The 25,390-nt window shown below is 34.8% G+C and overlaps 1 protein-coding gene across 1 annotated transcript in view; it reads right to left on the minus strand.

The window, feature by feature from the left end:
• Positions 1–25,390, minus strand: part of EPHX4 (epoxide hydrolase 4) — a 35,282-nt gene that overhangs the window by 4,365 nt on the left and 5,527 nt on the right. The window contains exons 3-6 of the mRNA XM_037826655.1: positions 19,974–20,131; positions 17,833–17,961; positions 10,848–10,951; positions 6,267–6,415 (exon numbers count right to left, since the gene is read on the minus strand). Of these exons, the coding sequence (XP_037682583.1) occupies positions 6,267–6,415; positions 10,848–10,951; positions 17,833–17,961; positions 19,974–20,131 (540 nt within the window). The remainder of the gene's footprint in view (positions 1–6,266; positions 6,416–10,847; positions 10,952–17,832; positions 17,962–19,973; positions 20,132–25,390) is intronic.

The following is a 25,390-nucleotide window of genomic DNA, read 5'->3' on the forward strand; positions in this document are numbered from 1 at the left end:
ACCATGCCAATCAGGACTTTTACTTATGAGAGAAATTTATTTCTATCTTGTTTATGCCATTGTTATTTTAGGTCTATAGTTCTAGTTCATTTTCACTCCTGTATAGAATTCCATCATATGACTATACCACAACTGAACCATTTTCCTAACAGACATTTACATTTTTCCAATTATTTTGATAATTCAAATAATACTAAAAACATTCTTGTACATGTCACTTGTGCACATGCAGTAAAATCTATATTCTCTACTTGATTACTAGTAAAGTTGAGCATCTTTTCATGTGTTTATTGACCATTTGGATACCTCTTCTGCAAATTGCCTTTTCCTATCTTTTACCCATTTTTCAACTGGGCTACCTTTTCCTTATGGATTTGGAGGCATTCTTTATAAGTTCTGAATATTAATTTATGATTAATTATGTATTGCAAATAACTTCTCCCCATCTGAGGCTGGCTTCCATTTTGTGATATCTTATGATGCACAGACATTTGTGATTTTAAGGTGAATTTATCAATCCCCTTCCCAATTGGAACTGTTTGTGTCTTATTTAAGAAATCCTTCCCACTCTTAGGTCATGAAAGTATTCTGTTAAATTTTCTTCTAGACAGTTGGAAGTTTTGCTTATTACATTTAGGTTTTTTCATTTCCATAAAGTTTATTTTTGGTTTGGTAAAAGATGGCCTAATTTTGTTTTATTCTATATGGATATCCAATTGTTCCAGCAAAATTTATTGAATCTTTTTATCACTGGTTTAAAATGCAGTCTGTCATATCAAGTTCCCATATACATGGTTCTGTTTTTGAACTTTCTTCTCTGTTCCATTAGCCTATTTGCCTTTTCAGAGTCGAGACTATATTCTCTTAATTTTGTAACCTTATTATAGGTCTTGATTTCTAGCTGTGTTAGTCTCCCACCTACTCCTTTCTTTAAAATTATCTGGGCCATTCAGTGGTCCTATGCACTCCCATAGAAATTTTAGAATCAGCTTGTCAGTTTTCGTGAAAAAATTTTCTTATGATTTTCATTGAACTTGCATTGAATTTATAGATTAATTTGGGAAGAAATAAACAGCATTATGATATCTAAGTTTTCCACTCATGAACATGATAAACTAGGGCTGATTTTCAGTGACGCACACCAGCAAGTCTCTTTCAATTGTTAAAACACTGAAATAATTCTCTACTGGTTGGTAAATGGCAACTGCACCAAACCCATTTTTTTTAGTCTTCCAATAAATTTTGATAATCCGTATGGGTCATCTTTTGATAGAGTTATTCCCATGTATCTATTTTTTGTTGATATTATCAAAGTATCTGTTTAAGAAATATGTTTTCTAACTGCTGCTAGTTTATAAGAACACAACAAATTTTTGTATATTGAACTTACAGACATCAACTTTACCGAGCTGTTTTATTAGTTCTAATATTTTTGTAGATTCTTCTGGTTATTCTAAATATATAACCATAATACCCATGAATTGTCATGGTTTAGTTTTTTACTTTCCCAATTCTTACACTCCTTCTGTGTGCTTGCTTTCCTTATTCTTAAATGCTAGCCAAGACTTCCAATAGAGTCATGAAGAGAAATAATTATAGCAGACAAGCTTGTGTTGTTCTTGATTTTTAAAGGGGATGTTTCTAGTGTTTCATCACAAAGTATAATGTTTACTATAGGCTTTTGGTAGACATAAGTTTCCTTCTGCATTGTTGTCATAATAGAACCAGAATATGTTTAACAGAAAGATAAGAACAGACAGAATATCAAGTTTAATGGCAAAGGAAAAGAAAACTTAAAATGGTTTCTTAAAGCAGGAGATGTATCATTCTCTCAGATAGAAGTTAAGACTTACCAAGTTCCCCAAATTTTCCCATGGAAATACAACTGTGAACAGTATCACAAAGTGAGAATTTTTCCCTTGTAATGAAGGCTTTGTATCCTCTTGACCCTGAATCCTCCCTGACTCTTCTGGAGAATCTTTTTGGAGCCTGACAGCTCACCAGGTGCAAATAACTGGTGCAACACAACCTCAATACATTTTTTTTTTTCCTTGGGCAATTGAGTAAAACAAAGGTCAGTTGCCCAGAAAATCTCTTCAGCAGAACCAGGCTCCTCTGTCCTATTTGAGACCTATTTCTAAATTATTAAGAGATGTTGCAAGAATGTATGTTGAATTTTATTAAATGCTTTTTTCTTAATCTATTTACATGGTCACATTTCCCCTTTAATCTGTTAATATAATGAAGTAATGGATTTGCTTATGCTAGACCATCCTTGGCTTAATTTTTTTAATGCGTCCTGGCTTCAGTTTGATAATATTTTATTTTGGATATGTGGATCTATGTTTATAAGCTAAATTGACCTGTAATTTTCCCATCTTATACAATCTCTGTCTTATTTTGATATGAAAGTTATACTAGCCTCATAAAAGCATGTGCCCTATTTTTGTAATGTCTGAAAAACGCTGTGGAAGAGTAGGATTTTCTGTGGTAGAACTTATCTGTAATACCATCTAGGCCTATTTGTATGTGTGGTTCTATTTGTATGGGTACATGTGTTTTCACAAATAGGTTTTAAATTAATGATACAATTTATTTAATGGTATAGATATATTCAGGTTTTCTATTTCTTCATGAGTCAGTTTGGGGTAAGTTTTGATTTTCTAGAAAACTGCCCAATTTGTCAAAGTTAGCAAATCTGTTAATGTTAAGTTTTATATTTTAATATCTGTTGGTAGTTGTGTCTACTTTCTGATTTTTAATATTGTTTATTTGTGCCTTCATTTTCTCATGAACAATCTTACCAAAAGTTTATCTCTTTTAATAGTCTTTTCAAAGAACCTACTTTTAGTTTTGTTGATTTTATTGTCTTTGTTTCCTATTGTTTAATTTCTGCTTTTATCTAATTTAAATTACTTCCTCCCCAATTTATTTTTGTTTACAATTAGACTCAGCTCACTATTTTCCAATCTCCTTTTCTAACATAAGCATGTAAAGCTATATAGTTCTTCCTAAATATTATTTTAACTGTATTCCAAATATTTTGATGTTATCGTTTTGTTCTGTTTTTACTAATTCCCATTTTAATTTTTTTCTTTGGCCCATGAGTTATTTAGAAATGTTTTTCAAACTTCTGGCACAGATACCTATTAAAAAGTTATCAATTTCTAATTATATTGTGTTCAGGGATAATAATCTATATGATATTAATTCTTTGGTATTGGTTAAGACTTGTTTTGTATTCCAATTTTTGTCAACATTCCAATGTGACTGAAAAGAATGTGTATTTTCTAATTGTTCCATCAAGAGTTCTAGAACCATTCATTATACCAAATGTTAATTGGCTTGTTCAGATCTTCTATATCCTTATTAATTTTTTGAGGTTGATTGATTACTGAAAGAGGTGGTTAAAAATCTCCCACTGTAATTGTTGATTTGTCCATTTCTCCTTGTAAGTCTGTCCATTTTGCTTTATTTTTTTATGCTTTGTTACAAGCTTAGACTTAACCTTTTTACAGGTTAGGTCCTATAAGCAAGTCTGAGCCCCAGTTCATTATGGTTTCTCAGTTCCAAATTTAGGAAAGTCCTTGGACCAGGCTATTGTCCTGGGGATGCTTAGGGTGACAAACAAGGGCTGTTCTCATGCCTGACTATTACAGTGTAGTTTATTTATTTGTAATCTTATTATATATCATATAACCCTGTTTTAGAAAATGCACTTGGCTTTGATTATCCTACATAATGAACTGCTCAGAGGGGGTCATTTGAGCTTCTTGAAGGTCAGGTGTGACTTAATTCACCTAAACTTAATCTACAACAGTCTGGTTATAAACTGTCTTTTGCCTTCATCATATTGTGAGCTTTGAATTTCACAGGCCTGCTTTTTTCTTCTCCATGCTAATTAACAGAATCCTAGTGCTTACTCTTGGGAATACAGGTCCTCTTGATAAACAATTATTAGAAAAAGAACCTCAGAAAGATGAGAATATTTTCTCTCTTTCCTTATAGCTAATTTAAACATACTATTCTGCATCATAAAACTTGCTCTGATAAAGGAATAAGTTGAGAACATTTTTTAAGCTATCATTCTTAGTCTCCTGTCCAAAATTGGGACCAGTATGAAAATGTGCATTCCTCTCTGATTTTCTCTCATAACAACTGTTTTTGCAAATATTATTTGAAAAAAAAAAAAAAGTAACAACAACAAACCATAAAACCTGGACTTCAGACATTGTTGCTATATCCTATAAAATGTATCCAATGTCTATCTGTCTTTCTAATCATTACTTTGCTCAATAAATTGTTACCTACAAATTAACATCTCTATTTGCTGAAGATAAACATATTTGTAAGTTTTGTTGTTGTTGTTGCTGTCGTTTTTAGTAAAAACAGAAGGTTTGGAATTTACCTTTTCTCCCTTCATTCATATAATCCCATGATTCCACTAGGATTCTGTATTCAAACAAAGAGCCTGAGGGATTTGGTCTCATTTAGACTAACACTTGCTATAATCTTTTTATATCTTCTTACTTTAATGCTTTAATTGTGCCTGTGAACACCAAACACCTGGGTTTTTAAAAATCCAATCTCATATTCTCTTTTAACTGGCAAGTTTAATATATCAATTTTGATTACTGACATACTGAAATTGTTTGTCATCTAATTTTGTACTTTCTATTTACCCTGCTTTGCTTCTTTTTTTCCATTCCTACCTTCTTTTGAATTGACAGTTTTCTTGTTCCCCTCTACTAGTTTGAAAAGTATACATTCTGTTTCTACTATTTTACTAAAAAAATTCTTGGCTACTATCTCTTCAAATAGTACCTTTCTTTCATTCTTTGCTTTCTTTCTGGAAATCTATTCTGTGTATGTGTGTGTGTGTATGTATGCATGGGATTTCTAATTCTATCCTTCATAGCTAACATAACCTATCTTTTATATTTATATTTCTTTATATCTATAAGCTACATTTTGGGTAATTTTCTTAGATCCATTTTCCAGTTCAAATTCTCTCTTTAGGGTATCTGATCTTCTATTTAACTCATGTATAGAATTTTAGATTTCAATGGCCATATTTTTCATTGCTAGAAATTTCTGGCTCTTTTTCAGCTCTTTCCAGTCTTTCTTGATATCATCTTATTCTTTTCTCATGTTTTTAAATTCTTTCTTTTATATATTTAATTACTTAAACATACATTAAAGCCTCTATTAGTTCTATTATGTGAAATTATGACTTATGCTGCAATTGTATGCCAACTCTCATTAATGGTGGACTGGTGTTTTCTGTAATTTGGATTAAGAACTCGTCTTCAGGGAACTTTATGTGTGGGACTATTGTGAGGTCTGAGTTGAGATGTATCTTCCAGAGAAGTCTTTGTTTCTGCTGGGATTCCTAGGGAGTGTTACCAGCTTAAGGCCATTTAAAAATATAATTTATGTCCAGAGAATTCCAGTATCATGCATGTAGCTTAAATGTAACCTCTTCAAGGTAGGCGCTTCATCCCACCATCACTTTCTATGCTTCAGCTGCTCTGGTTTTTATTGGGTTACTTGAAACCACAGTCCTCCATCCTTCCACACAGCCTTGGTAAATGTGATTTCCTTTTCCTGGAATACTAGTCTCCCCACACCCAACAAACCTTGTCTAGTCAACACCTAACTCATCCTTCATTTCTTTCTTCAATCATCATTCATCAGAGAAGTCTTCTTCCTCCACCCCAGTCTAGGTAAGGCTCTTTTGTACCACATTTTCTTAGAACCCTATACCTTTCTTTCAAAGCTTTTGTGTTAGTTTATAATTATAATCATGCATTCATTGCTATGGTTATTTGATTAATGTCTGATCCTCCCACTAGAATACAAGCCTTGTGAGATCAGGAACTTGTCTAGTTTTACTCATTACTATATTCTGAGTGCTAGCATAACCTAGTACATAGAAAAAGCTTAGTAATATTTCTTGAATGAATAAACAATCATTAAAAACATAACTAAAAATATACATCTATTCAAAATAATCCAAAGGGAGAGAGGAAGTGAATGGAGTTATGGATAAAACGAGTGACAACTACAGGGGAGTTCTTTACACTATTTTTTCTGGTTTTCCATGTATTTGAAATTTTCTATAAAAAAGATTATGCAATTTACTAAATAGTCAGAATACTTCATTTGAGTCTTTGGATAAGGAGTAACTTAACATTAAAAACAAAATATTGGCTCTTTAGGATCAAGTTGAAGTACTTTATTTAATAAAAAGAAATTATACTGACCTGAAGATATTTCGGTAATGGTTAATTGGACCACTTAATGCTCCTGGCTGAGAAAAGACATAAATGTGAGCTTCAAGATCTTCTGCTGTTAATCGACATCCTTTTCTTCCAATGCCAGTGCTGTGACTGGTAAAGAGATGTTTTAAAGCCTAATTTAAATTAAGAGAATAATTAATATTTTCCACTTATCTAACAATAAATTAAATCTTTGGCTTTTGAAAGTGCAAGAGGGACAGTGGACAGTTACAACTCCCAATTTCTGCCCTAGTCAGGTTGGAGCCCTCACTGTTTGCAAACACATTTTATGCATTTCCGCTTTCCTGACTTTATTTTTTTCAATTCTTCCTTTCTATTTCCCATACATACTTCACACTTGTAAAAACTATCCTGCCTTCTCAATGCCTATTCAAATCTCCACCCAAGTATTACCCCCATCTGGAAGCCTTCCCTAATATTCCATCTAACAATAGTTTATCCATTTCTTGACAGCCAGTCCCCAGAACCCACTATAGAACTTAAATTTTGTATCAGTGTTGCACAAACTTTTTTGACCACAGTCCAGACTAAGAAGTACATTTTACATCACGACCCAAGGCCACAGTCATGCTCACATGATAACTGAAACAGCCCCTACTTTTAATATAGTGTGTACTGATATTTTCAGTTCAATTCCATTCTATTTCACTTTTAAAAATTCTGATTTGAAATTCACTAAATTGATTTCATGATTTATTAATGAGTCCCTATCCACAATTTGAAAGACACTGCTCTGTAAAAGCATTTCTCAAAATATGGCTCTAAACCATCAAAATCACTGGGATGCTTCTGGAGACTGCAGATCCCTCAACCCAAAAATATACTTGCAGAAGTAGGAAGTAACATATTCATCAGGTGATTGCAACATTATTTGTAATAGAAAAAACTAGAGGCAAAATTTTTTAATGAAAAAAAATATCCATCATTGGGGAACTGTTTGAAGAAATTATGGTATAGCCACACAATGGTGTGCTATGCAGTTATTAGAAATGGAAATAATCTCTACATACTGATTTGGAGTAATTGCCAGGATATATTGCTAAGAGGAAAAACAAGCAAGGGTGGAAAATAGTATTAGAGTATGTTATCTTTTGTTTAAGAAGGGGGAGACATAAGCATTTTTGCTGATATTTTAAGGAAGAAATAATAGAAAGTTAAACCAAAAACTAATCAATGATTTCCTGGGGAGGGAAGAAGCAAGCAAGAGGGGACAGAGAGATGTGTAAGATTTCTCTGAATGTATCTCATTTTAGCATTTTGACTTGGAGCCACATAAATGTTCTACATAAAATCACAGAAGTAAAACCTTGTAGCCTTAAATTTGCTTTGTAAATATAAGTATGAAGTCATAATTCATCTTTTTCTTTCTAAGAAATATGTATGTCCAAAGAAAAGATCTAAAAACAATGAAAACCAGTAAATTGATCACTTTGACACCCAGATTGTGGTCTTTAAATACCATTTCCTACTAAAAGGAGACAAATTTCCTTAGATAAATGACTGATTTCATATCTGGGACAGGAAATAAAAAATAAACCTGGGTCATTATGGAAGCAAGCTATCACAGTCTAAGAGGCGCATGTCAAAAGGACACAGGAGCCAATTTGAAGTGGTCCCACTTGCCTAATATGGGACAATTTAGTTATCAAAAAAATTACTGTAATTGATTCATATCAAATTTATATAAAAATCATGATCTTATAATGAGACACAAAAACATCTTCTCATTGGTCATCATTGGAGGTTTCTATGGTATAATTCATTACTAAAGTTGATTAATAAGGGAAAAGAATCAAACATTTATCTTGGTATTCTTGTGAGAACTGCTCTTCAGAATAACCAAACAGCAGATGTGGAAAAGTTCTTTATACAATAATTCCAATTAATAAAGGCATAAACATATGATAGAATCAAAATCACCATATTACACACCCCAATGAAAAAATGGACCTAGGCAATGATCATCAAAGGGTGTGAAAATTATTTGGTGAGAGGTTTTTAGGAAATTTTGGGTAGGCTGAAAACCTGTGAGCCCACTGATGAGTGTTAACACTACTAGAACTGGAAGAACTAGACATTATGTGTTTCCTGAGGTGATGCAATTGCAAATACACAGCAACACATATTAAGTATTCTTGTCAAAATAAAACTGAATCTAATCAAGCCTCTAGATCAACAGCACTTGTGAATTAGGAGAAACGGGTCAGAGGAACAAGCTAAATACCACCACAATGAAGTAATCAGTCAAGTCCAAAATGCTCAGGACACATGACCAAATTTCTTCAAGAAATAGGTGGAGTTTAAAAAAAAGGACTATTGTAGATTTAAAAAGTCATATAACAATCAAATACAATGTGTGGGCATTGTTTGGCTCCTGGTTCAGACAAATGAGCTATATAAAAACAATTGAAAGAGTAAAAAGAATTTGAAGATTAGATGTTTATTAGATAATATTAAAAAATTGTCCATTTTATTAATTTTGCTAATGGCTGTGTGATTGTTAGTAAAGAAATACTCTTAACCAAGGAGTTGGGGCTTTGTCTTTGGCTTCTGGGAAGTAACCTCTAGGCTGTTGTAATTTCCTGCCTGATAAGGGTGTCTTTGTTTACCTGGGGGCCTTGGGTCACACTAGATAGTCTAACAATGTGTTTTATGGTTGGGGCTTTGAGCTATGTGGTATCTATTCTTCCTCTTGAAGGGCTAGAGGCTAAATGTCAGCCATGTAGGCAGTTAATCATTCTACATGATCAAGCCCCAATAAAAACTCTGGACACCAAAGCTCAAGTGTGCTTCCCCAGTTGACAATGCTCTGTGCATGCTGTCATACAGTGTTGCTAGGAGGAGTTAAGGCTGTCCATGACTCCATGGGGAGAGGGCAACCAGAAGCTCTGCATTTAAACCCTCCTGGACTCTGCCCCATGCACCTTTTCCCTTGGCTGATTTTAATCTGTATTGTTTCTCTGTAATAAACAATAACCATAAGTATAACAACTTTCAGTGAATTCTGTGAGTCCTTCTAGCAAATTACTGAAACTGAGGTTACTCTTGGGACCCCTCCAAACTTGTAAATGGTGTCAGAAGTGAGGGCGGTCTTGTGAACTGCTCCCTAAGATCACAGTGATTATTGTAAAAAGTCCTTGTCTGTCAGAGATATACACAAAAGTACTTCTGAGTAAAATGATATTTGTCTAATATTTGATTTTAAATAATGCATGAAAAAAAAAGATGGCAGTGTGATAGCTAGTCTCCAAATAGGGCGCAATGAACCACAACTCCTGGAATTCATGCCTTTGATTAGTTCCCTCCTATACTGAATCTGAGCTGGCTTGTGACTCACATTAACCAAAAGAAAGCAGCAGAAGTGACGCTATGGCAGTTCCTGCTTGCTTTTAGGAGAAGTCAGGCTACCCTGCTATAGAGACCAGAAAGATTATATGGAGAGAACACATGGAAAGGGGGAGGCCCTGAGAGTACATGGGGACAAAAAGGGGCCCAGAGGTCCCAGCTAAGCCCAGCTTTCTGGACATACCAATCATCCAAAGTTAAACGAGCCATCTTGAACCACCAGATAACTGCAGCCCCAACTGGTATCAGGTGGAGAAGAATCACCCAGCTGAGCCCAGTCAACCCACAGAATAGTGAAAGATAATAAAATGGTTGTCATTTTAAGCCACTAAATTTTGAGATGCTTTGTTATACAGTGGTAGATAACTGAAACAGACTAAACTGAACTGAAACATCCAACTGTAAAATGTTGAAAACTGTTGAAGCTGGGTGGTGGGTAGATAAGAAATTATTCTGTTTTCTCCAGGGTATGTTTTTAAAATTCCATAACAAAAAGTTTAAAAATAGGCTTCAGATTCCTGGGCCCAATCTAAATCCTCTTAAAGATCAGAATGTGAGAACAGGAACTGATAATATTTATTTTCAATAAATAACCCAGGTGAATTTTACATTTACTAAAGTTGGAAAATCACTGCACATTCTACATCATATACGCTAGCCCTTGATTATCTCCAATTTTACCGTTCTGTTCAATGAGTCATGTGTTGATTTCCTCCTTTCCCCCCAGGATCTAAACCTCCTATTAAGGGAGGTACCATGATTCTTTTTTTAACCTCCCCCAATATCTAACATAATGTTAGACATATAAGAAGCATTCAATAAGCTTCTAAGAAACAGTTAATTGCATTTGACTCCTAGTGTCAGTGTATGTGGTACAGATCACTTTGGGAGGTTTGTTTACCCCTAAGGGCTTCCATCTCCTCTGCTATCAAACTCTCTCACCTGGCATTCATATTCACTCCCCATGATATGTTCTCTAAAAAGAGGTATGCTTACAGGGGCACAGGCTCTCACAAAAAAAATTGAATAGCCAGGCACTCAAATATACAAAGAAAGAATGTAAAAACAAGTGAGCCTATAGGTGAGGCCTTAAAAACATTTATTTATTAAGTTCTAACATTTTTTTATTTTTAGTTCTAAGGATAGATTTTAATTAAAAATGGGTTTCACTAATGATAATACATTATTTATTTGACTTACCTTGAAATCATTAATTGAGAACATAAATTCTGGGAACCATGGTATTTGGAAGAAGTAATAATGGCTGGATTTGAACCATTGGGCAGGGTGTCGTAAAATATATTCTGAAATTAAAATGCCATGTTAGACCTTTTCAAAGGAGTATAAATTACTCACTATTGAAAGAACTTCTTTTTAAGGCAATTTCATATTTAGCATGATCCTATAAAAGAGTCTAAAAGTCAGACTGTATATTTCTCTTTGGAATAATTTCTATGTTCTAATATTTTAATATGGTTACTTCTGGCGTTGAGAAAATTTATAGCACTTTAAATAAAAAGAACCTTCTACTTTATGAGGTCTTGACTTAGGAGGAAACAGGAAGCCCAAACAACATTGCCTTTCTTCCAAGGTCATTATCAGTGAACTAACACTTTCCTTAGGGATACATGGGGAGTTAATTTGCTGTTGTTAAAAAGATTTTCCTTACAGGCTGATTTGAACACCTATTCATTTGGCCTCAAAGGGAACTGAAGTATTTCCTATATATGCATTCATGTATCTAGAAAATTTTTTCATTCAATGAATATTTCAGTGTCTACCTTGTGCAGGGGATTTAGCAGTGAAGAAAATAGAAAAGGTTCCATCTAACAAGGAACTTACACAATAATAATTAACAGATATTTTAAAGATTATTTTAGAAATCAATAATACCATGAAGAAAATAAAACAAGGCAAGCCAATTTAGTTATAGCAGGGAGGTATAGAGAAACTATTATCTGGTAGAGATGGTCAGAGAAGGCCTTTCTGGGGAGGTGATATATGAGTTGAGCTCTGAACAGCAAGAAGGAGTCAGCCATGAAAAGATCTATGAAGAGCAACGCAGGAATATCAAGCAGGAAGTACAAATGTCCTGGAATTGGCATCTTCAAGAAGCAGAAAGAATGCCAGTGTGACTGGTGTGTGATGAATGAGGGGGAAGTGGTATGAGATGAGTCATAAAGGAAAGCAGAAACTTGATCACGTGGGGCCAAAACGCTAAGTATTTTAAGTGCTATGGGAAGACACTGAGGTTTTAAACTGGGGAGTAATGTGAGCTGATATTATATACACCAAAAAAAAGTGTACTTGTATACAGTAAACCATGCTTTATTTTTCTTGCTACAGAGAGCATTTTTTTTTTCTTATTTGTCATTCTGTGACTATATTCAACAACGTTGGAAATTTAAGAACTATAAATTTCAAGTAAATGAAGCAATATTATGCCATACTTCTTGTAAAGTCATCATTGAACAAGATCTATTCAGCCCTGTGTTAAGAGATATCAGTACAATTAAGAAAAATATGGGCATGTTTCTTTGATACCACATATTGACCTGACTAGAGTTAAAACTATTATTGATGAAATAGTTCCAGAAGTATTCCAAGTATCTTCTTGCTGAAATAACCAATTACAGTTTGTGCATATAACATTTACTCTAGGATTCTGATCAATTGAATAAGCATGTAGCATGACTTCTGCTAATTCAACTGAGAAAAAATATAATGAATCTCAGTTTGACAGTTGAGTTCTGAGTTATCCTACTGTACCTCAACAGAGATAGGTCAAATGGATATGTATCTAAAATTAAACTTACACTTATAATATACAGTATTTTTGTAGTCATAGTCCTCTTCTCCCTTACCTGCTTAATTTTGAGGAAGAAACAGAAATATATTGTTCTGAATTTTTGTTCCCTAGGTAGCTATTGTGGGTCATAGCAGTATCTGAACCTCAGAAAATTTTACAGGGGTACATAAAGAGGTATAAGACTACAATTTTTTTCAAAGTCAAATAAAAGTGTGCTTGTTATTATTCACAGCTCTTTAGTCACTCAAGATTTTAGGAATACTCTTTAAAGCAGCAGTTCTCCAAGTACAGATCATGCAGGGCCCTAGAGGTTCCCCAAGACCCTTTCAGGAGATCAAAACTATTTGACAACAATACTAAGACATGATTTGCCTTTCTCACTGTTGGCATTTGTACTCATGGTACAAAATCAACCTTGGATAAATCCACTGGTGTCTTAGCATAAATCAAGACAATGGAAGCAAACAATACCAACAGTCATTGCATTCTTTGCTGCCACACACTTGAAGTTAATTAATTAGTTAATTTAATTTAAGTGTCAATTTCACTTAATATCCTTGATAAAGAAGCAAAGTTATCATTTGACTAACTCTCAACCTTTGAGTAAATGTCTTTTTAATATTCTATGTGATGATATACAAAATACACATAAGGCAGTTCTGTTGCATACCTAAATACAATGGTTGTCTCAAGGAAATGAACTTCTACAATAGTTTGAATTGGTGAGTTGAACTAGTTGCATTTTTTATGGAACAACATTTTTGCTTGAAGAAACAACTGACAAATTATTACCAGAATTGGGTATCTGGCAGACATTCTCTTGAAAATGAACAAGATGAGCCTGTCACTTCAAGGTAAAGAACTGACAATATTTGTTGCCAGTGATAAATTTCAAGCTTTCAAATGAAAACTATAACTTTGGAAAACTTGCATCTGTTACTGTGAGCATGACAGCTTTGCAATAATTTAAGGATTTTCTGATGACATTGGGGTGATACTAACAAATGTGGGGTATTTTGTTATTGTATAATGAAATGTGTCAACATCTGGAAGATCTGCATAACTCAGTGAACCAATATCTTTCAATGCATGATGATACAAAATCATGCATGGGTAAGAGATTCATTTAAAATGTTAGAGATATCAAAGGAATTTAATGTAACAGAATACAAAAAGTTTACTTATATAATTTCAGAGTCCACATTGTACCTAACCTTTAAGAAACCACCAATTTTTTACTTTGATATGGTATAAAAGTTATCTGAAAAGGCTATAAAGAGAGATGGAAGAAGATGGCAGCATAGAGAGGAGTGGAAGCTAGTCTGTCCCCCTGGAACAATTAATAAACAACCAGGAACAACTAGTAAATAATCTGGAATAACTGCAGGGGGACAAATGTGACTGTCCACTCATCATACACCAACCTGAATTGGAAGGAATGCCCGAGATCGCAGCATAAAATCTGTAAGTAAAAACTGCAGATCCAAGCTGGGAGCCCCCTCTCCCCATGGCCCGAACTGCAAAGCCCCATGGTGCCAGAGAGCAGCACTCTACGAACAAGTGAATATAGTTCAGCTGAGCTCCAACTGGAATTTTATTAACAAAAGTGGACTGCTCAATACAAGTTACAAATCCCCAACAAGCAGATAGAGACTTTATGTGACGACTGAACGTGGAGAGCTGGGGGGTAGCCACAGACTGGCCCAGAAGGGAGCTTTCTGTCCCTTTTTTGGCTCAGTGGAGAAAGCCTCAGGCATTTTCAGTTCCCAGTGCTCTGACCCAGACAAGAGTGGAGATAGCACAGGCAGAGAGACTATTCAAATGTAAATGACCTCTCCATAGGGGGTGTATTTTCCCTAAGAGGAAGAAGGTGGTGCAAAGCTCTACTACCCACCTTCCATTCAGAACAAGACTCCAGAGCCTGGGGGTAAATAGGCATGGGCCACACATCCTTACACCAGTCTGGAGTTAAAGGCTTACAGGCGCCACCTGCTAGGTGGAAAAGCACAGTGACTTGAAGCCTCACAGGGTGTACCAATCTTCTAAGACACACCCTCAGGGAGATGTGATACTATTGCCTCTTTCTGAGACCTGAGCCCATTCTGGTCTGGGAAAACCTGATTGGGGTAACCAAGGAAACCACATGTCTAGACAACAGAAAACTACAACCTATACTAAGAAAAACAAAGTTATGGCCCAGTCAAGGGAACAAACTTATACTTCAACTGAGATACAGGAATTTAAACAACCAATACTAAACCAATTAAAAAGTTTAGGGAACATATGGCAAAAGAGATGAAGCATATAATGAAAACACTGGGCATACATGAGGTAGAAATTGAAGGTTCAAAAAAAACAACTGGCAGAATCTATGGAAATGAAAGGCACAACACAAGAGATGAAAGACACAATGAAAACATACAACAGCAGATCTCAAGAGGCAGAAGAAAACACTCAGGAACTGGAAAACAAGACACCTGAAAGCCTACACACAAAAGAACAGATAGAGAAAAGAATGGAAAAATATGAGCAATGTCTCTGGGAACTTAAGGACAAAACAAAATGCAGGAATGTATGGGTCATTGGTGTCCCAGAAGGAGAAAAGAAGGGAAAGGGGGCAGAAGCAATAATAGAGGAAATAATCAATGAAAATTTTCCATCTCTTATGAAAGACATAAAATTACAGATTCAAGAAGCACAGCATACCCCAAATGGAATAGATCTGAATAGGCCCATGCCAAGACACTTAATAATCGGATTATCAAATGTCAAAGATAAAGAGAGAATCCTGAAAGCAACAAGAGAAAAGCGATCCATCATACAAAGGAAGCTTGATAAGACTATGTGCAGATTTCTCAGTAGAAACCATGGAGGCAAGAAGGAAGTGGGGTGATATATTTAAGATACTGAAAGAAAAAAACCACCAACCAAGAATCCTATATCTGGCAAAACTGTCTTTCAAATATGAGGGAGAGTTTAAAATATTCTCTGACAAACAGACAATGACAGAGTTTGTGAACAAGATACCTGCTGTACAGGAAACACTAAAGGAAGCATTGCAGACAGAAAGGAAAGACAGGAGTGAGAGGTTTGGAAAACAATTTTGGGAGATAGTAGCACAGCAATGTAAGTACACTGAACAAAGATGACTGAGTTTGGTTGAAAGAGGAAGGTTAGGACCATGTGGGACACCAGAACGAAAAGACAAAAGATAAAGACTGGGACTGTGTAACTCAGGGAAACCTAGGGTGCTCAATGATTGTAATAAAAGGTACAAATATGTTTTTACATGAGGTAGAACAAATGAATGTCAACATTGCAAGGTGTTAAAAATAGGGTGGGATTGGGGGGAAAATACAATCAATGCAAACTAGAGACTATAATTAACAGAAACATTGTATTATGCTTCCTTTAATATAACAAAGGCAATATACCAAAGCTAAATGCATATGGTAGGTGGTTGGGGCATAGGGGAAGGGTATGGGACTCCTGACATTAGTGATGCTGTCTGACTCTTTATTCTACTTTAGTTTACTGCTATCTTTCCTTTTGTTGCTTTCTAGCTGGCATGTTTTTTTCTCTCTCTTTTTTCTTTTTCTTTTGTCTTTCTACCTTCTTTGACTCTTCCTCCTTCTTTGTGGAAGAAATGGAGATGTCCTTATATAGATAGTGGCGATGGTGCTGAATACATAAATACATGACTATACAGGTAACCAATGATTGTTTACTAAGGACAGAATGTATGGTGTGTGAACAAAACCATCGTAAAAGAAATGGGTTGATGAAGGAACCCTGAGGGCACTATATTGAGTGAAATAAGACAGACACATAAGGACAAATATTGCAGGGTCTCACTGATATGAACTAATTATAAATGTAAACTCATAGACATGAAATATAAGTTACCAGGATATAGAATGAGGCTAAAGAATGGGGAGTGGTTGCTTATTATGATCAGAATGGTCAACTAGGGTGAACTTAAATGTTTGGAAATGGATGGAGATGATTGTAGCACACTGTGAGAATAACTAACAGTGCTGACTGGTGTGTGACTGTGGTGGAAAGGGGAAGCTCAGAGTCACATATGTCCCCAGAAGGAGGTTTGGAGGTTGAAGGATAGGAATATATAAAACAGTGAACCTTGTGGTGGGCAATGTCCATGATTAACTATACAAATATTAGAAATCTCTCTCATGAACTAGAACAAACATATGACACTATAACTAGAAGGCAATAATAGAGGGGCATAGAGGAAAAATATATATACCTATTGCAAACTGTATACTACAGTTAGTAATATTTTGGCATTCTTTTGTGGACAGTAACAAATATACTATACCAATACTAGGAATTAGTAATGGAGGGGGGTGGTTAGGGGTATGGGAGGATTGAAGTTTCCTTTTTTTGTCTTTATTCTTTTCTGGAGTTAAATGAAAATGTTCTAGGGATTGGAGAAGGAAATTAATTGTGGTGATGGATGCACAGCTGTGTAGTGGTACTGTGGGCAACTGATTGTACATTTTGGATCTTTGGATAATTGTATAATTACAATTGAACAATCTCAATAAAAATTTTTTTAAAAAGACTATAAAACACTTCTCCTTTTTGCAACTACATATCTACATAAGGCCAGATTTTTTAATTTACTCCAATCCAAACAACATATTGCAGCAGATTGAGTACAGAAGCAGCTATGAAAATCCAACTTTCTTCTTCTAAGCCAGAAATTAAAGAGATGTGCAAAAATGTAAAACAATGACATTCTTCTCATTAAAATTTTGTTTTGGAAGATAGTGCTGTTTTTCATTACAAAGTGTACTTGTGTTACCATGTAATGGATATATTATTATTAATATTAATGAAATAATATCTAATTTTTAAATTTCTCAGTTTTAGCTTATAATACAGTGGATATTGATAGATATAACCCATAGAAACATAAACTCTATGAGGTCCTTACTAATTTTTAAGAGTATAAAATAAACCCTGAAGTTTGGGAACTGCTACTGTAAAGAATACTGTCATCCTTCATAGCCAAAGCAGTCAGGCGAGAGGAAAACTTATTTGTAGGCTGTCACGATTCATTACTGTCAAAGTAATGTCACTGCATTTTCCCCCTTTTTTCCTCCCCAGTTTAGCAATAAAATATTTTCTAAAATGGAATAAAGTGATGCAAGCAAATATGAAGCTAAATTTTCTTAGACCTATCAGGAAGATTTAAATCCTATATATCTGACATTGTCATGTGCTAATGTTATAGTTTAGTCATTTAATTTTTGAAAGATTATGCTAACCAAATTTTGCTTTTTTGATCCAAAGTGTCATATTTGAATTATTACTTTAGCATAGATTTTTTAAATGAAAACTTAAACTCACCTGTAAATACATTTGGATGAGGAAAGTTAATAACAATAAGCTTCATCACCATTTCTGGATAACAGATGGCAATTAGCCAAGCAATCATGCCCCCCCAGTCATGGCCAATAAGAACACATTTGCTATACCCTGTAACCGAGAAACAAATGTTGATGTTAGTGAAGGGAAAGAGGGGCATCATCACCTCACATAAATAGTTACACCTCTGAAACTATCTTTTCCTTCTGCTATCCCACCCTAATCATGCACTTCAGTCAGAGATCATTTAGTTTGATGATTCCAAACTTGTCTGTACTTTTAAATTAAATAGGTAGCTTTTTATAAAATTTAGATGCTCAGGTGTCACTCTAGACCTACAGATTCAGAATTTTTCCCAGGAATATATATTTTAAAATAATTAAAATTCTGAAACCACCAGCTCAGCTCTGATCCCATGAACTGGGTTTGGAAACCACTGTAAGACTATGTAATTAGGTCATAAGCAAGAATATTTGGGGTATTTTAAAAATTAATTTAAAATACTAGTTTAATTTCTTATTATTTAATGTATTATTGTGAGTTATTTTTATATACTGAGAAATTTTGAGTTACAGTAAAATCATAAATGTCCTATTCATGTCCAACTTCTAAGTCTTTATTTCCAGGAAGCATCTATTTTCTCCATAACTTCACAAATCCAATGTTGCAGTTCAACATAGTAAAATCTTACTAATTTGGAACTGTGGAGTCAAGTTCAATTGGTGGAAAGCCTTGGTCAATTAATTAATTAACCTCTATTTCTTAACAGAGATTCCTACAGGATTTCCTCTAAATGGATGGATAAGAGTCATTTGTAATTTATTCCTATAGTACTTAAAATTACTTTATTGTTTGAAATAAATATTCCTCACAATCACCCCTCCCACCACTACACTAATCCCCTCCCTACCAATTCCACACACATAGAAAAAAAAATTTATATTATTGATTTGCATGGAAAATTGCATGACAAATTTAGGTCAGGTCTGACAGAAGTATCACAAAATGTGAAAGAAATATAGGTGTTCCTGAGGCTATTCTGCTGTAATCAGACTAAACGATAATACTGCATTGTCACCCCCAGACCCCATCCATTTTTTCTTTTCTAAAATTTTTTGCCTGCTTCTATGCTTTCCTCAGACTGTAGAAAGGGCTGTTGATTTGATTTTATGGAGTTTCTCACTATATTAGTTCCATTAACATATTTATGGTAGCAACTGGCTTTCAGTGGAAAAAGATATATTGGATGAGATTATTGCTAACAAAATATTTATTCCTTCCCTCTCCCCCACTTTCATGGAAAGAATATACTTCCTTGCTCCTTTGGCTTGGATGTATTTTTAGCTTTGGTCTCATGGTGGGTGCATGACTTACTTGACTTTGGGCTTGGCCATATAACTTGGTTTGGCCAATGGGCTGCTACCAGAAACTTGAAAGGTGCTTGTGCAGTTGGCTCACCTTCTTGCTGCTTCTGCCGTCACCATGAGAAGAACATCCCCAGCCACTTTAACCTGGGTCTAGCCAAACCCAGTGAGAAGCTGGTCCCAGCTAAATCCTCAGCCTGAAGCAAAGTCACCTAGCGGTGCCCAGCCTATATTACTATATTAGCCAGTCTGCAGCTGACCTGCAGATTCATGAGCATAGAAATAAATGCTTCTTGCTTTGCCACTGAATTTGGGGTGGTTTGTTGCACAACATTATTATGACACTAGTTGTTTGGTACAGGGAGATAAATGCAAACACTTCCCTATCTTATAACATTTCTCAATGAACATTTAGGTGCAAGTTCTGTAGAGATAATTATCTGAGGGTAAAAATAAAATTTTCAATAATCAGTTCTGAAAATAATAACATTATTAGCTCTATGTAGTAGCTCTTTTTAAAAACAAATATTGAAATTCATCCTTGGCTGATGAAGTGAATAGTTACTCTGGGTGCATTACTTTGAAACCCCTGAGTAAATATTTCTGGCTTTTACCTGAATCCATGGTGACAGGATCTAAACAACAGCTCAGGTAAATGGAAAATGCATCCTTCCAAGAAATAAAGTTACCAGATCACAATTTGTTGAATGTTAATGCCTTAAAAAGAATTAATACTTTAGTTAAAAAAAGCTAACCTACCTAAAGAGTCCAAAATATCCTTTATGTCTGTAATTAGACAGTCCAATTTATAATTCTCTTGATGAATGGGAGCATCTGTTTCTCCATAGCCTCTCAAATCCAGGGCTACAACTCGGTATTCACTTTTAAATTCCCTCAGTTGGTGACGCCAAGAATACCTGGAGGAAAAAAAAAAATATTAAAAATACCATAGTAACTAATACAAAGAGAAACATTATAGATTTTCTAAATGGAAAATTATAAGAAACTCCTTATTTTGAGAAAAGCTGCACATAAGCAGGAAAAAAGAGACCTGTTTGAGAAGGAAATATTGACTTTATTTGTTGGAATTTCTTTTTACTATTTCCAATTGGGGAACAGCAAAGGGCCAGTTTTTACATAATCTAAAAAATATCAGACACCAAAAACTATATGCTTATATTAATAAGTTTACTTCCTAAATGTTTCTTAAATGATGCTTACAGATATAAAGGGATCTGTACTGTGTGCAGTTATTTGGTTATTTCATAGCCTGAATTTCTATACAGAATAAATAGATGATAAAGTTAAAAAAAAAAAAGTGAGAAGGAAGATGAACTTGAGAGTTTTATCAAAACATCTGAATGCTTATCTGGCCCAGTACTTCGGTGGTGTAACTTGAGTACCATGTTTCTTTATTGCAAAACCATTTGATTCTGTGATCAAAACATTTACTAGGTAAAAATTTATTTCCCTTTTCAAAAAGTAGATTTTCCTCACCTTATTCCATTGTTGAATTGGGCTCAATGTTTTTGGTAATAACAGCTTGCTTATGGAAGAAAAAAATTTTAAGATTAAAAAAATGATTATCACTGAAAGAATCCAATAAAGCAATGGTTTAAGATAAACCTCTGCTTGCTAAAGCAAAATTCCTCTGTGAAGAAGATCCTGAACCATAAAAACAGGCAAGAGTGATGCTAAAAATATTTAACAACCAAACCAGCACCAGCACTGATCAATTAGAATGGTCATAGTGCTGAAGCCCAGTAACAGCGGCCCTCGACTGAGCCGGGCATTCCCTCTGTGCCTCATTATGGATCTGCAGAATTAATTGAAATACACAGATCCATGAGATTTTCTTCTTTAAATAAAGCAAAATCATTTTGGGTAACAAACAGAAAATAGACATGATGTTTCGAAGTGACTCACTACATCACCGAATTCAAAATATGTATTTTTAATAATGCATCGGTGTTCATGGAAACACTGTAAAATTATCTGACACAAGCCAAATGGGAGATTATTGTCTGAAAATACTTTTGGAGTGCAACAGGCAAGCAAACACAGTGATTTAAGATTATGTACCAATAGAGAGGGACTGCAGTGTAATCTGACCCAAAGCAATTGGATCAACGACACAAGTTAACCAGCTTACATCAACAGATTATCAGGAAACATGTCAGACACATACTTGGAATTATGAATGGATACCGAATCTCTGATCTCTTACTAGGATATGTATGACTTGTGAAAATCTTCAAAAGCCTTGCTAATTAAGATGGATTTGAAAGTGTTAATTAACAGTATCTTTCTTGGCTAGGCCATAGCATCTCATTAATCTTGTTAATTTTGTTTCTGAATTGTAACAAACAAATGAAGCAGTTTGTCTCCTTAAAGATACTCATCTGTCAACACAAATGATTTTATTATTTTTGTCATTAACCTTACTTAAAATTAAGAATTGATTTTTTATGTCTTTGTAACTAAAGCCCAACTCACCCTTCTTTATAATACCTCATGCCCAGTTAATAAAGTTTTGCAGATTTAACCTCTTAAGTATTTATTTAATCACTCCTCCTGCCCATCCCTACTATCATTATCTTAATTTAGGCCTCCATTAATGCAGAAACCTACTGATTAGTCTAACTGTGTCCATTTCATTCCCCTCAGCTCTATCTTTTACAAAACCAGAGGGATATAGCAAAATCAGAAACTCTCTCATGTCATTTCCCTGCTTAAAACCTTTCCTTGACTCTCTGTTACTTAGAGAGTGAAGCCCAAGCCCACTCTCTAAATAAGGCAGGCAAAATCTCCAAGATCTGACTATTGCCCAATCTTCCACCCTAATTACTTTACATTCTCTGTCATTAGCTTTATTATAATAACAGCTAACATCTGTATCATTCTTACTACATGCTGGGCACAATTCTAAGTGTTTCACAAATAATAATGTGTGATCTTCAAAACAATCCTATGAAGTAGATACTATTATTCCCACTTTACAGATGAAGAAACAGAGGCACAGGATGTTAATTAAAGTGTCAAGGGTCATAGAGTTAGCAAATAGCGGAGCCAGGATTCAAACCCAATAGTCTGGCCTCAGACTCCATGCTGCACTGCCTCACAACACTGAGCCACCTGGAGTGAATGCACACGGGTATGGGGTTTGTGTGGGTGTGTTTCTTTTATGATTTTGTTCATATGGTCTCCTTGGACTGAAACACCATCACTTCCCACCACTCCCCTATTCCTCACCATCCCTGGCCCTCATCTCTCAATTAACTGACACTCACACTGGGCATCTCCTCTTCTGGGAGACTTCCCAGACTGCCTCCCTTACATACCTGACCAGGTGGGCCCCTTCTGTACTCTCACACTTTGCCACTAGATTGGGAGTTCCCTGAATTGCCTGGTAGAATACCTTAGCCATTCAGGTGCTCAATAAAGATTTGCTGAGTAAGTGGAACAACAAACAAATGGAAGCACTGAATAATGATAGTGCTAGATGTACCAGTTGTTCAATAAGATAATAGATTCCTGTCCCAATTCAATCCTGAGACACTGACAACTAAAGTCCCCAAATTCCTGTTAGGAAATTTGTATTCAATTTCTGTTAAATACTGCATTGTTTTATTATGATAAGTGAAATAAGCCAGTCACAAAAGGATGGCTAGTGTATGATTCCACTTACATGAAACGTAGAATTTTAAGCAAAGTCATAGAAGTAGAAAATAGGTTAGAGATTACCAGGGTATGGAAGGGAGGTGGAATGGGGAGTTAATGCTTAATGGGTACCGAGTTTCTATTTCGGGTAATGAAAATGTTGTGGTAACGGATGACAGTGATGGTAGCTCAACATTGTAACTGTAATTAATGTCACAGAATGGTACACTTAAAAAGGGTTAAAATTAAACATTTTAGGAAATGATATGTATATATCTCCACAATAAAAAAAAATTAAAAAAGAACTAAAGGATAAAAATATTTTTTAATTAAAATATGTACTTTGTTTTTATATCTTTAGAATCTGTGTCTTCATTTAGAATTCACTTAATTAGAGATTTCAGGGTAGAAATTGAGTCCAAAATGTGTGTTCAATCCCACAACATTTTACATTTAAAACTACATTAGAGATTATGCAAACATAATACCTGCGTATGTCAGTCTTATGAATAATTTATATTGCCTTAAAAATAAATTCAACTAATGTTGTTTACAATAAGTGGAGGCACACAATAACCTAAACAATTCTACTTTAATAAAATGCAAAAGAATAATTTTTAAATGTCATCTCCCCAGAGTTCATAAATAAAGCATATTTGGTGTCCACTTTAACTCTAAACTGGAAAAAGATATCACCACAGTCCGATGGGCATGTCATTCACATGAATAAAAATAAAAACAATTTCCTCAATAAGGCATGAACCACATTGCAAAATCAGTAACCTTTGAAAATCTTGTAAATAAAAAAAACTACTCTTTTCATCCACACTACCTTTTTAAAGGTAGCTTTAGTTAACAGCAGAAGACCCTCTAATGGAAACATCCTCTTTTCCAGTTATTACCCTTGTCAAAAGGAGGGCTCCTGGTTTACCAGGTCAACCACTGTCACACGTGAAATATCTTTTCCCTCTTCACAACAGAGAAAAGGCATCAGTCATCAGCCTCTGTGCTCAGCCATGTGGATCAAGAACCCCCACTTGCCTCATCATTTGAGTGATGACGCTTGCATTCCATAGAGCTGGTGATAAAGATGACTCAAAGAAATTGCCTGTGTCAGCTCAAAATATTTTTAAAAGAGATTCAAATTGAGGTGGAGAGAGAGTGGGAGAAAAATTATCCTTTGGTGAAGTCTTATTTTGGGCTAATTGAGCTAAAGATCTCATGGATATGTGTCTTGTTTGATGTTTCCTTTATATTTTAAGAAAGAAGTCATGGAGATTTTATTGTTTCTGTGTAACATCTAATAGTACACATAAATTAAATGTCACCATTTCTAAACAACTATTTTTAGGTAATAATGTTAAATGCAGATAATGCATTACATTTGTATGGAGCACTGTCAGACACATTACCAATTTATGATTATTTTGCTTTCATTGTATCAAGTATTTCTGACCTACCTGACCTACAAACAAGCTTATTATTTCAACATATTTAGGCAAAACAAGATTGATAGAAGAACAGCATTTATATTTATAATATAAATTGAAGTTGGTTTGAAATGCCTGACAGAGTTTTTTGGGCTTTTAAAATGAAAAAAAAAAATAAAATAAAATAAAAGAAGAGAAAAGTGCAAGAGGAAGGACTTTTGTGAAAGAAAAGAGAAAGCCAAAGAGAGAGAGAGAGAGATTGATTGACTTGAAGTGAGTTATTCAAAACAACTTTGTCCTAAACTCTAACGTTTGGATGGATGTTTTCCACTAGAGTCTAAGTGGAATTGACTAGACACCATAATGGCTAATAGTGGCAGTTTGGAAGGACAGAAGGTCAACACAGAGGTTTTGGGTTAGGTTATGACATGCTCAAGGAGAGGTGTTTTGACTAAGAGTGATCTCTGTGTAGTCGCTCTATACTCTCCCTGAAAAACAGCTTTCAGATTAATGTCCAGCAAAATTCAGACATTGTCTATGGGAGTTATCTGGTTTTTTTATTTGTTTGTTCGGCTCTAATAAAGCAAGGCTCTATTACAGCAAGGCTCTTGCTGGAGTAACAAATGGGTAGTTCTCGTGTAGAAAAAGGACTCAATCCTATAATCTGTACATATTTTGTAATCTATGGCTCTTCAAAGTGAAAACGTCTCTAGGAGCTTTTCCAAAACCAAACTGTTCAGTGACCAGATTCCTTTTGGATACATCCAAGACTTGACTTTGCTGGAACAAATGTGACTGATGTTCAGGGACCAGTGCTAGGCCCCTCCTGGGTTACCCTGTCCACCAAAGATTCAAGAGCATGTAGAAGAATCTCCAGCCATTTACATTTTGCAAAAGTGTACTCATAAGGAAAAAAAGATGACACAATGCTGTGAAAATCAGTGCAGAAGCATCATTTCTTGAAATCTGACAGAGGACATCTACCGCCCTGTATTAGATGGGTATCACTGCCATTTTCTGGAACTCCTCAAAATAATTACCAGGTGGTTATGAGTTTATTTTTATCTTGATGTAGACTGTTCCACA

This window comes from Choloepus didactylus, chromosome 2 (genome assembly GCF_015220235.1).
Source record: "Choloepus didactylus isolate mChoDid1 chromosome 2, mChoDid1.pri, whole genome shotgun sequence".
Taxonomy (NCBI): Eukaryota; Metazoa; Chordata; class Mammalia; order Pilosa; family Megalonychidae; genus Choloepus; species Choloepus didactylus.